At 34.3% G+C, this 12,890-nt stretch overlaps 1 protein-coding gene across 12 annotated transcripts in view; it reads right to left on the bottom strand.

The window, feature by feature from the left end:
- Liprin-gamma (liprin protein kazrin) overlaps positions 1–12,890 on the bottom strand; it is a 207,188-nt gene that overhangs the window by 22,230 nt on the left and 172,068 nt on the right. For 5 of the 12 annotated variants that reach the window (XM_014248125.3, XM_036369938.2, XM_036369940.2 and 2 more), the window contains exons 8-12: positions 1,791–2,696; positions 1,666–1,726; positions 1,418–1,605; positions 823–1,335; positions 1–162 (exon numbers count right to left, since the gene is read on the bottom strand). In XM_014248125.3, the coding sequence (XP_014103600.2) occupies positions 1–162; positions 823–1,335; positions 1,418–1,605; positions 1,666–1,726; positions 1,791–2,696 (1,830 nt within the window). Of the gene's footprint in view, positions 163–822; positions 1,336–1,417; positions 1,727–1,790; positions 2,697–12,890 lie in introns of all 12 variants that reach the window. The other 7 variants (XM_070108855.1, XM_070108856.1, XM_070108854.1 and 4 more) reach the window with 2 other exon arrangements.

Here is a 12,890-nt window from a genome sequence, read left to right as displayed (position 1 = left end):
CTTTCAAATTGTCAGCATATTCACCCAAATCGATCGATCTCGCCCAGCGTATGAATCGCTGATTGGTCCACACAATTGGATCGGTGTCCACATTTTCCGATTGTACACGACGCATGGCCAGTGTTTGGCGATCATATTTCACAATACGAAGCACGTGGATGCCTAAAAAGTAATAAAATATGAAAGTTGATTGAAAATATGAAAATTAAATATGGTACTATAATTATTTATCCCAAAACAACTTCTATAGACATAACATCTACTGACTTTTTTAAAAAACAGAAATTTTGACTTGAGAATTTTTGAGTGAAAATTTGTTATTTTTTTTTGATTTTAAGTCGAAAAAAGGTTTTAACTTTAATGTTTTAAATTTCAAGATAAAAATAAAAAACTCAAAAACTTGGTTATTTGCAGTTATAGATCTTTTCATTACCAACAATATTGATTCATAACTTTTTCCTATAGGACTCTTAGTTTAGCCGGAAATCGATGCAGACCGTTTCTAACCCTTAACATTTAACCACGCTTTTTTCTTACCCCCGACCACAGATCGCCCGTAAATTAGTTTTCACTAAATGTTTGTTATTTTATTTTTCGTTTCCGATGGGTTTTATCCTACTATAAGTTTTTTGTTTTCAAAAATTATTTACCCTGGTCTAATTATAATAATCTAAAAAAAATGTTGAACAAATTCAAAATTATATATATGTAAATAATATTTTTATTTTAAGCTATTTTTAATTCCTGCTCCCATTGAAAAGTTTTAAAATAGCACATTTATAAACAAATTTTAAGAGCTACATAATCTCACTGTTAACTCACCATGCACAATACTCGCTTGATGAAATTTCCGCGTCACTCCCAAAAACTTCTCCAATTCCTTCTTCGACAACGTATCCAGCATGCGCGCATCAACTAGCGAATGTAAAAACGTATCAGCATATTGTGGCAATCCAATATCCGGCAGCCACTCGGAGGCCACCCAAGTATGTCCCAGCTGTGTAATCATTGGATAGCGTACTAATTCTGGTCTACGTTGTTCTTCAATTGCCAAACGTAATTTTTTACGATGCATTGGATGGACCAAGCCTAAACCGGCTTCCAATTCACCATCGTTCAATTCAAGCAACACCTTACCACTTTTCACATTCTCTGCACAACGCGTACTATATTGTGGCATGCCGAGCGCCACCTCCAGCCAGGCGAGCACTTGTGATGCGCGCCATCTTTCCATTGGCAGTTGTGCGGCGTCACGCAGTAGACGTAATTTCTCGGCATAACCCTCTTCGGAGAGTGGACTCCATGAGTAGTCGGCGTCTGAAAGATAGGGAGTTACTAGAATAGACAAAGAAAAGATGTGAGTCAGTTAGTGGGTTAGTTGATATGAAAGTATGAATTTGATGCTTTTACAACTTACATTCAACAGTACCATCTGCTGACAGAGCTTTATTTTTATTACGAGAGCGTGCAAATACACGAGAAATGCTACCCCAAGTACCACCGCGCCCATTACGTGCACTTAGTGTGCCGGTTTTTGGTGTGAATTTACGCGCAATGGCGCCAGGACCATCCGACTCTACGGGCGAGCCCAGTTGCTCCACAGATCTGTTGGTAATAAAAGCAAAACTCAATGAAGTATAAAGTAGTTTCGTACATAAACTATACCTCGAGTAAGCGGCAGAGTTCAGTGGTGACAGAGTTGGACTACGTTCCTTGGGTGTGCCATCTGTAATAAAAAAAAATAAAAATGCAATAGATTACTAAGTAGTTGTCAAACACCTTTCACTTACATTGATACATGTTTTGACTAGAGATCAGTGAAATGCTATCTGGATCCACTGTTATACACGGGCCATTCTCGCAAGTACCATCACTGAAGTTTAAATCGCCACCGGTGCTTTCGCGATCACTACTATTTCGTAAACCCGAATCGTTCGAACAAGAATTACGATCACCTGCCGTAGCGCCAGAGCCTCCACTCAAGCTGCTGCTAAACGCTGACAATGAATTTGAATTTCCACGCCCACTATCGTCATTACGCATTACACTGTTCGCTGTTGCTGTTACGTTCATTTGATTGATCATAGCCGAAGCGGCCGATGGCGGTGTTAGTGGTGCGAATGACAATAAACTCTCCTGATCGGACAAACAGCCAGAGAGTTGGCGACGCGCCTCTTGTAGCTGATCTTGCAAACGTTGCAGCTGTAGGTCACGTGCATTCAATTGCTGCGCCAATGCCAACGAACGTTCAGCCTCATCGCGTGCCTGTTTCAGTAATTGCCAACGTTCGCGTTCGCGATCACCGGTCAGTTTTGCATTATTTGTTTCAGTCTCGCGCACACGATCTTGAAAGTTACGTATAAAATCACGCAGTTCCTGCTCCTTGTCTTGCAGCGAGGCGCAGAGTTGCTTTACCTGTGCGAGCAGTTCACTTTTATCGGTGCGTAGCTTCTTACGTTCGATGCGTAATGTCATTATTTGACTCTTTGCTGAACGTAGCTCGGCTTCCAGCCGATCGACACGTTGTTGTGGCATGCTGCCGCTGCCGTCGGTTGAATGTGCATCGCCACAGCTATTCGAATCCGAAAGGTCGACGCCGCCAACCGCGCCCTCTGGAGAGTTTTCCAATAGTTTTCGTAGGCGGTGTATTTCCGCGCTAAGTCGTTCGTTTTCCTCGCGTAGTTTTGCGGGGGAATCTGGTAAGTAAATAATGGAAAATGGAAAAAAATGTATTTAAGAAAAATTTAAAAAGTTTTGGCATGATAAATATGGATGTTATTAAAAACATATCTGTCTCAGTGAGTAATTGTAGAAACATATTGAAAACTACTTGTCCTGCTTTGTGTTTGAAAATATAATATTATATAATGATTTGATTTGTCATACTTCTATTTGTATAGAGATCGACCTAACTCGTTCCTTATAAAAGTATTATGACAAAGTAGCAGTGAGTTGATAAGTTAGTATATTGTTTCTGAATCTTATTAGACTTTTTACAGAAGCTTTTTTTGAATCCCACGCTTGTTGAAATCATTATTGGGAGCCACTTATTACAAAGAAGGCATTCTTTTGTATCCTCAGCTCCATAAATCGCTCATAAATGATAATAGTAATTAAACTCTAATTATTTTGCTAACAAAATAGACAAACAGCTTAAATCTGTGAAATTACCATAGTAACTACTAATGAGAAAGTAGCTGTTTAAGTGGGGCAAAATTAGCGCAACACAATGCTAAAACAATTGTATTAATTCTAAATACGCTGCTAATTAAGTGAAAAAACAGAGGCAAAGAGCAAACGCGCGGAGTAACTTGTCGGGAATAGATGGTTTGCAAACAAATATCTAATTTGAATACAGTTGCTATTGTATTTTACGATGTAACCGAAGGCGTACACAATGAGACTAAGTGGACTTAAGTGCAACAGTAATGAGGCTGTATTAGCTATAAGTATTCAAATGGATTCAAACTCTAATTTGTATATTTGTATACCCTCGAATATGAGGGACACGTCTGCAATATTAATAATGAACTATTGAGTTGATACCTGGATTCAAAATTAAGTAATAGTGAACTTGGTTATGACGAAGCACATTTTATGTTAAATTCAATTTACTTCACTGTCTGCATTATTATATTGTAGCCAACAGATAATTTTTAAAAGTTATAATTTTTTAAAAGTAGATAACATCCAACATACATACTATCCATGTTAAAATATAATACTTTTTTAGCAAAATTTTTATACAATATAAATTTTGTTGCTTACTAATTAATTTTATTTAATTTAAACCAAAAAATTACTTATTTAAATATTTAAAAATTAAATTAATTTATATTAATTTTTTGGCACCATTTTTATGAAATATAGAATTTTTGGTTTATTAATCGCTCTCCACTTTATTTCTATGAATTATTTGAATATTTTCTCCATGGTAATCGATTCAATTTATTTTTAATTTATTTGAAATTAATGTTTTTAACTTTAACGTCACATGACTATTTTCAGAAAGTTTGCTTCAAATGTTCAAATTTTACATACTTCGAATATAAAGATCTAATTTGACCCGGACTGATAAAAATAACCTAAAGTTTCACGTCGCCTTCAAAATAGACTACAGAGGCAATACAAGCGTGTCAACGTTTAATCTCGTTTTCCATACACTTGTTATAAGTCTCGGCTGGGATGGTCTTTAGTGACTTTCGTTCTTTCGGTTACGGCTCTTTTTGGAAGCGCCATTCGCTAACTTGTTGGACAGTTTTGATGTCATATATATAAACAAAGGTCTTGAATGTAGGGTACTCAGCCACTTTTTCAAGCATTTCTTTTGCGACCTCAAATCGACGTTATTTTTGCAAGAGATTCGGATATTGGTACGAGTCTAGAATTGATATGCGTTATACCCAGAAATATGTTTAGCTGGTCCAAAAGAGATGTTGAGATCTTTTCAATCACTCCAATGCCAACCCGATTTTAACTTTTTTAAAATATCGTCTTTAACAGAGATGGATGGAGCACACGAATGAGGCAAGTTAACGATGAATTCATGAGCTTCACTAAATGCTGATTATTTTCTATAAACGGATTTTCTGCATATTAAATTGGCTACACTATGGCGAAAATTTCTAAAGTAAATAATTTGTTTTCTAAAAGATACTTATTTATTTAAATCAAAAATCACAAGTTACAACTGCAACTGTAGCACTAAAATATTATATATTCTCAGGCACAATCTGTCAATATATATTTTATAATGAATGAAGCTTGGTCTTTTTTTGATTTATTACTATTTAAGATAAACTTGTTTTTTGAACATAGACGAAATATTTTAGCAATTTTTACCTCACTCTAACTATTTTACTAACGCCAAATATATTTTATAAAAAACAATTATAATCGAAAATGAATTCTCTATGTAAGCTCCTTTGTAAAGATGTTTCTGGACAAACATGTATTGGTGCCTTCCTATAACTTGTATTAGTCCATTAACAGAACCCTATCAAATTTAAATTTAAGCGCAAATTGTAGTCTGTAGCTGTGTATTTGTATATGCCTGTATACATATACATCTGTATGTATTCAAAGTAGATTAGTCGTTAGGGAAAGTTTGCACTCAAGCTTTCAGAATTAATTCTGCAATCCGCTCAACTATACGAATCACTGAACTGAACTTTAACTTATCATTGTGATTACCACCGCAACTACTGAAGCAATTGCTTTTTGTGGTTGTTATTGTTGCTTAGTTACCTACTCAATTCAGAGCTGGTGTGTACTTGTTGTTGTTAGCATTATTGTATGTGCATAATAATGGTTGTAATGGAATTGGTACTCTATAAACCCACCGACCGATTCGAGAGGCAATGCGCCCGCTCTGCGAGTCTACGATATCGTCTTGGTGACCGATCTTGTAGATATCGACATTAATTTAGCAACTGAGCAGACAACGCAATATCAGATTATTTATATCGGATGTATAATTTTATTTATTTTTTTATTTCTTTGTTTTGTTTTTGGAAAACGCTGCACAGACTGAATTTTCATTTGAATCAATCACTCAGTCATATTCTTGAAATTTCAACAGGGTGTCAGTGGTAAATTTATGTTTGAGCAGTAACGAGAATGCGTCTGTAGCTGCAAGTGATGAGATTTTTTTTCAGCTAAAATACACAAAAAAAAAATGGAGAAAAGTTAACAAAACGCGAAAGACGGCTTATGCATAAATGTCAACGTTTGATGTTTGCTTCGATGGAGAAATCAAATATTGCATATTTTGTTTGCTTTCATTTATCAGTATTTATATACATATATATATATATTTTTTAACAAATAAACTTTGTATTTTTCAATTGGAAAGGTCACCGCATTGTTTTCGTGTTTGCTATTTCCAGGCTTCAGGATGAATGATTTTCAATGATAATGATGCCGGCAAAATGTTGCTTTGATGTTGGCAATAATATTTTTGTTGTTTCTTTTTTTAATTTATGTTGTTGTATAATATTAACGAGTAAACTGTACGATTGATGGCAATAAGAGCAATGATAAATAGTTTGGATTATGAAATTTTCAATTTGCACGCATAACAGATTTGTTGTTGTTTGTAAATAAGTGTTGAGTTTTAATTGATGTTTTCGCATTTTCGCATGTAAGCAATTTAATGGCTTTAAGCATCAATGTATAATTAAAAAAGAGTAAATAAGCGTAAAATATGGTTTTTTTCTTTTGCTGAGTGACAGTTAAAATTATTTGTTTTTTTTTTTAAATTAATAATCTAATATTTATTACAAATAAAAATAACAGTTAAATTTGTTTAATTCAGAGTCTTCATAAATAAGAATTGAATTTACTGTATTGACTTATACTTCCATCAACTACAAAAACATAAGTTTCTGAAATTTAGTAAAAATAAGCATTTTGAAAGCTTGTTTTAAGCTTTGAAAAAGCTTAAATTAGGATTTTTAGCGACACGCCTTGACCTGCTCCAACGGGAACCATAAAATATCGCATCAATCGCCTCTTCAGGTGTCGTAAAACGTTGACTTCTTAGTTTATCTTTTACGTAAAAGAATAAAAAGATGTCATACGAGAATAAAAAGAGTGCCAAATCAGAACTATACAGTGGATGACTCATCAAATCGGTGTTTTGAGTGCTTTAAAATGCAGTGGTTGCTGTCGATATGTGAGAGTTCGCATTGTTGGTTGGTTGGTTTTCCTGATTTTAACGATTGACAAATTGTGTGGGATCAATATGAACAACTTTTTTTTCAGTCGAAAGCTTTAAAGGGTAGACGCAAAATTTATTACATTCATAAAAGCAATAAAAAATGTTAAATTTGTATATACTCACATTCCAGTTAAGTTAAATTAAGAATGAAATAAAAACCTGGTTCTTTGATAATAAAGTTTTTACAATGTTCCCCTTTACTGCACACGTTTACGCACATGCATGACTGCAATTCCAATTTAAATGCCATACAAATAAACTAAATCAATAAAAATTGAGCGCTTACACATATACAAATATATACCCATATGCTCACGAATAATTCATATGGAGAAACACACTTAAACACTTACTTTTATGAGCTCATATTTATGCAATTAAAAAATATATATGATTTCAACTTATACGCACAATAAATATGGCTGAGTTATTAAATAACATATTACGCTGCAGCTGAGTTTTTTATGCCCTCACTTTTTCTTCATTGACAAATAAATTGCGTTGCGGTTAATTCACGATTCATGCTTGCAAATGTGCAAGTCAAAAGTTATTAAAGTCTCAATCGAAATGAAATTTCTATATGCTTTCAAAGAAAAGCAAATATCAGCGCATAATGGACCATAAACAATTCTGAGCTTACGTTTTGAGTAGCAAGTGAATTCCGTTATGACGATTATAAGCCACAAAATATTCAATTTAATGCATAACTTTGTCATAACGGTGAATAATACAAAAAATATTTGCACAATTTGTGCTGCTTTACTACAAAAAATAAATAATTTACACACATATATCAAAATTTATGTGTTGAAAGTAGATTTAAAGACATAAAGTTTTATTCGCTTGAAAATGTGGTTGCTCATACGCCACGTGCGCCATTGTGCGCACCACATACAATGCGGTTGTTAAAACTAAGCGTGTATAAAAGAAAATATTTTAGTTGGAAAATGCTTATGCCCTTACATAACACCAATGGCGTTTGCAGATGTGTGTGTGGCTTGTGTAGTCGCAACAGTTTTACAGTTATAATGCGATTTTATCGTAAGCATCACATGAAATTCACACAATAAACGCAACAAAAGGCAGCATTGAATTTTGAAATTAATAGAAATTTCATTCGAACATAAGTTTAATGGTTTATAGTAAATTGGAAGTAGTAAAGCAAATCGTAAACTGTAATAACTTGATGTTGCTCATACGACGCGTTGTACTAGCATTTTGTTTAATGTTATGCTTAAAATTGTAGTTTTGCTGGCATTGTAGTTAATGTAGATTATAGGAAAGAATAATATGTTGATTGTCAGTAAAAAAAATATTATTCAGTAGAAATTAGTTCATAACTACAGCACTGCTATTTAATATGTTATCAGCTCTATATTTTAATGGTTGTTTTAAATTGTAAAACTTTTAATATACAATATATTATAAAGAGGAATGTAAAACATCTCTGGGTGTTCCTTTTGCTACTACTAATAACAATACAAGTATATTTAATTCAAACTACTCTGCTTAAAACATTTTGGAGAGCATTGAATACAAAAAGCAAGACGCAAAATTTTAAATAAAAGGCACAGAAGAAGCCATGACTAGACAAACAATCCTCAAAAATACTAAAAGAACAAAGCTATGTCTACATTTTCAGTTAAATAGCTTACCTTATACTAACACGCTTACATCCACATTAGCAATTAGCAGAATAGCTACGCATTTGCCAACATACAAACATATGTACCTAACGGACAAAACCATGCTTGAAAAACACAAGTGGCTCGGAGTGTGTAAAGAAATCTCAGCTTCTCTCATGCAAATCACGCAGCAAACAAATTTTGTTGTTGTTACTTAGGCACACTTCAATGAATAGCTGGCAATAAAATCGTTTAATTAAAAATTCACATTTTCAAAAAAGGGAAGGAATAACAGCACCAAAAGCAAAGGCAAGTAAGGAAAAACTGTTGCCACCGCATTGCAAACACACAGATTGCTGGTTGTTGTCAATGTTACAATTGAGGGTTATCAGAAATTCCTACACAAAGCCATCAGGGCACAGGCACCGTAAGAACATGCATATCGATATGTATATACACAGAGAATACAGACAAAAAGCAAAGCAGGATTGCAAAACTCAACATGAAACTAAAGAAAGCTGCTGGAGTACGGGTCTCTGGAAATTTAATTTTCTATTGTAAGTGGAGACATGAGTCTAAATAAGCCGTAGAGGAGTCAACGTAATACATATGTACATATATAAGTACATATAGGCACACTTACAAGCCATGCAGGTTACAACTAAAAGCAGAATGAAGTAAAACTGTGAGGGAACTCATATTTCCTGCATATTTTCAAACATAGGCAGCTTGCACTGTCCAGCTTAATAGCTTGGCAAAGCCTTGAGTGCTCGCTGAGCTCTTTGCACACATAGTCAGTTGGCCAGTCTTATCGCATGCGTTGATATGCAAGACACAAAGCTGCTCAGTGTCGGCCGAAAAATGCATTTACGTGCATACTCGCAGGCAAACACTCATTTAGCCAACTAAAGTGCGGGTATCAGCTAACAATGCCATATTGGAAAGTGGTTGGCCTTTGCTAGCCTACCCAGACACACACACACACAAGCCTTAAAGCTGTATTCGCAGGACATTCGGCATAATGGGACAGGCTTTACCATCTGTGTAAGGCCACTGTTATTACGGTAATGGTCGGCATACAAAAGTTCATACATACATATGGACTCACTTTGAAATATATGTACTATAGGTATATCCTACAGTGAATTGACATGTTTCAATACTGCTGATAATCGATTTGAAAGGGATTTTAGGGATATCAGTAAAACAGTTAACAAAAATGTTTACTTATGTCATAAAATGTTGAAATAGTTAGCGATGGTTAGTAAAAATAAAAATAAATAAAAACTTGAAAAATGTAAAATTCGACCGCACCGAAGCTATAAAACTCTAAATAGGGGTATTTCTTAGGTATAAAAAGATCTTTATCGTGATTTTGATTGATCAATTTGTATGGCAACTATATGCTAAAGTGATTCGTTCTAAATAATATGTTCAGAGATTGTAGCATTGCATTGGGCAATAATTCGTGGCAATAATTCATGTCAAATTTCGTAAAGATAGTTGGTCAATTAAAAAAGTTTTCCATACAATGACTTGATCGTTAGGTTTGTATGGCAGCTATATGATGATATATGGTTAAAGATCGATGGTTCTGACAAAGAACAGGTTTTTGCGGAGAAAAGAACGTGTGGAAAATTTTAGAACAATATGTCAAAACCTGACGGATTAGATTGCGTATATACATACAGAGGGACATGGCTTTATCGTCTCAGCTCGTCACGCTGATCATTTATATACATTTTCATATATGTTATAGGGTTTCTTTCTGTATGTTACAAGCTTCGTGTCAAAATTAATATATCCTGATCAGTGGTTAATGACTATATAAATTAAAAGTCAACATAATACCCTGAAATTACGATGAACTATGTAGGAATCTAATTTGAAAAATTATTATATATATATAATATATAATATATAAAATTGAGGGTTATACATATATATATATATATATAGTAGATAGTATTTTTGATATTCTTTATTTCCGCTTTTTCCCATTCACCTTAAGAGAGCTTTGATATGGATATACATCCTCATACATCGGGGAAAAATGGTGCTAAAATAACCAAAATATTCTAAAAGGTATACTTATTCTGTACCAGAGGCAGTTCCAAAGGAATGGAATATTATATTGAGTGTCTAAATTGCAGCTATTAATTATGTAGAATAAAAATTTCATAACGGTAATATTAGGACTGATTAAGAGTGGCAGTAAAACTTTGTTCTTCGAATATGAGATGGTTGTGAATGAACAATTAATGAACGATAAGTTAATGGAGTATTGCAAGAAAAGCTTCAAAATAGTCAATCGGGTGAATGAACTCTCTGTAGAAACTTGGTTAAATAACTTTGTTTTCTCAGCAAGAGAACTCGGTATGGTTTCGTGTTCATTAAAATTTATTTAATCACACACTTTTTGAGATTTGGGTCTTAAAAAATTTTCATAAAAATCTTAAGCATCAGGATAAGCTTTGATTTGTGCCCTCATAAATATGACTTTTATTTGATAATTTTTGGAAATAATATTCTCTTTGAATTCTTTAGTAAATTCGGGCTTCATACTAAAAAAACTGACCTGTTTAGGTACCATTTTTAGCGTTTGTAACCGAAATTCAAAATTATTAACGATGCGAATATCAAACTAACTTTCAAAGCTTCCTCAGCTGAACAGCTGCTGTTATGTTACAATGGTGACTAATTTTGAGAAGATTCCAGCGTTGCTCAACGTTTGGTGGACATTAAAGTACTTATTTTAAATAACAAATCACATTACGATCGGGCTTAGTTTTCTAAAATAATTTTTTATTTAGCCAATGATGATGCAGCTACGTTAAGTACCTGAATTAACAAATATTTGATAGAAAATGCAGTAAACTTTCCTACAGGATGCTATCAAAATTAACACTGGCATACTGACAAACAAACATATGCAGATTTAAAATCCATGCAGGCAACAAGCCCTTGCATCATTGTATGTAACACAATCACCAGCACTACCATTAAAATGGCATGTCTGGACTCCGTATGGACCGCCACTGATAGCAGCTTACCACAATGCTTAGCAGCGTACAAGTTGTCTATGCTGACAACCAAAGCACAGTGACTACCAAAAAAGTGTGCATTAGTGGGGCGCGAAGATCTTCAACGCATGCTTCGTACAGACCTAGGGCATTTGACGGTTGTCGAAATACGAACGACTTCATTTTACAGCGAAAGAGCAGCAGTCCCAATGCAGCCCGTAAGTAGTGAGCAACCACAAAATCGTTCGATGTGTCCAAAACAAAACAGACAGACGTCTGTAAGTCAAATGGGTAAGCAGTGATTTGCATTTATCGTTTCAAACACACAACAGGCTTCAATTATTTGGAGTCTGTCTGTTGGCGAGCGTTGCTTAGGATTATAAGCCACCGAATTGGGTGGCAGCGCTTGGTGTATGCTTTTGCGGATGTGCACCACAGCCAAGCGGGGTCTTCTTTCGAAGAAATCACTGTTCCTGTGTTACAGTGCAAGTGGAAGCGAGGAGTGTGAACTAGCACATCGCCCATTTTCGACATTCAGAAAAATGATTATCCTCGTTATTACCGATTTACATTTTCATTTCAGGCTATTTCCGTTGCCAAACAGAAAACTCTCTAGCTTGGACTTTGAGTAGATTTTGCTGTTATTTTCCTCAACCTCGGCGTTTACAACTTCCATATATTATACACAAGCAGTGTCGTATACCCTTAAGGACGCTTGCATTTCGTTGTGATAATCCTTGCGATACATATGCTCATGTTTCACTGTCCTTGCTGCGGAAATGGAGAATATGAAATTCCATACTTCGATGATTTTGTAAAACTAAAGTATGTAGAAACTTATTTTGCAGCTACACACATGTCCTTGTACGCATACACTCGTTTATATATATTAGTGTTTGAGTATGTGTAGATATCTGTGTCTGCAGGTTTGGTTAATTGCATACAGTTTTTTGACGTCCATTTTACAAACAAGCTATCAGTTTACTTACGTTATTTACAATAAATATATGTAAGTTAATGCACTTTATTTTCTTTAGACATTATTTTAATATAAGTTTACTAGGGGACAAAATTCGAGAATATTTACATATCGCTACAAAAGTTTGAGTATTCAAGATTTCTTTTAGAATGCTTATAGAGCCAGCTATATGTTTAATAATTGATTAGTGATAATTGAAGTGTCGCCTTCTCTGGCTTCAAAGATGGTTAGTTTATATGAATGCTTTTACTTTAGTTTACTTTCAACGATATTGCATAAAATTCAATTATATTTTGGTATATCTGAGAGAAAAATTTCTATTTCTGTCCAGTCATGAAACTCGGGAAGGCTTTTTCACCTAGTGTGAAATTCAAAAAAAAAATTTGTTTGCTATTTTTTGCATATTTCGACAGACTATACCTTTAAAAATATCATGCTTAAATTTCACATGAATATTTCAAACGTTTTTTGAGTAACAGTCTTCTAAAGTGTAGCCGCTCAGGGCTTCAATCACCATCTATTATTATTTTTAAACTTATTTT

Source organism: Bactrocera oleae, chromosome 4, assembly GCF_042242935.1.
Source record: "Bactrocera oleae isolate idBacOlea1 chromosome 4, idBacOlea1, whole genome shotgun sequence".
Lineage (NCBI taxonomy): Eukaryota > Metazoa > Arthropoda > Insecta > Diptera > Tephritidae > Bactrocera > Bactrocera oleae.
The sequence above is the reverse complement of the archived record's forward strand: the minus strand, read 5'-3'. Positions and strand labels throughout refer to the sequence as shown.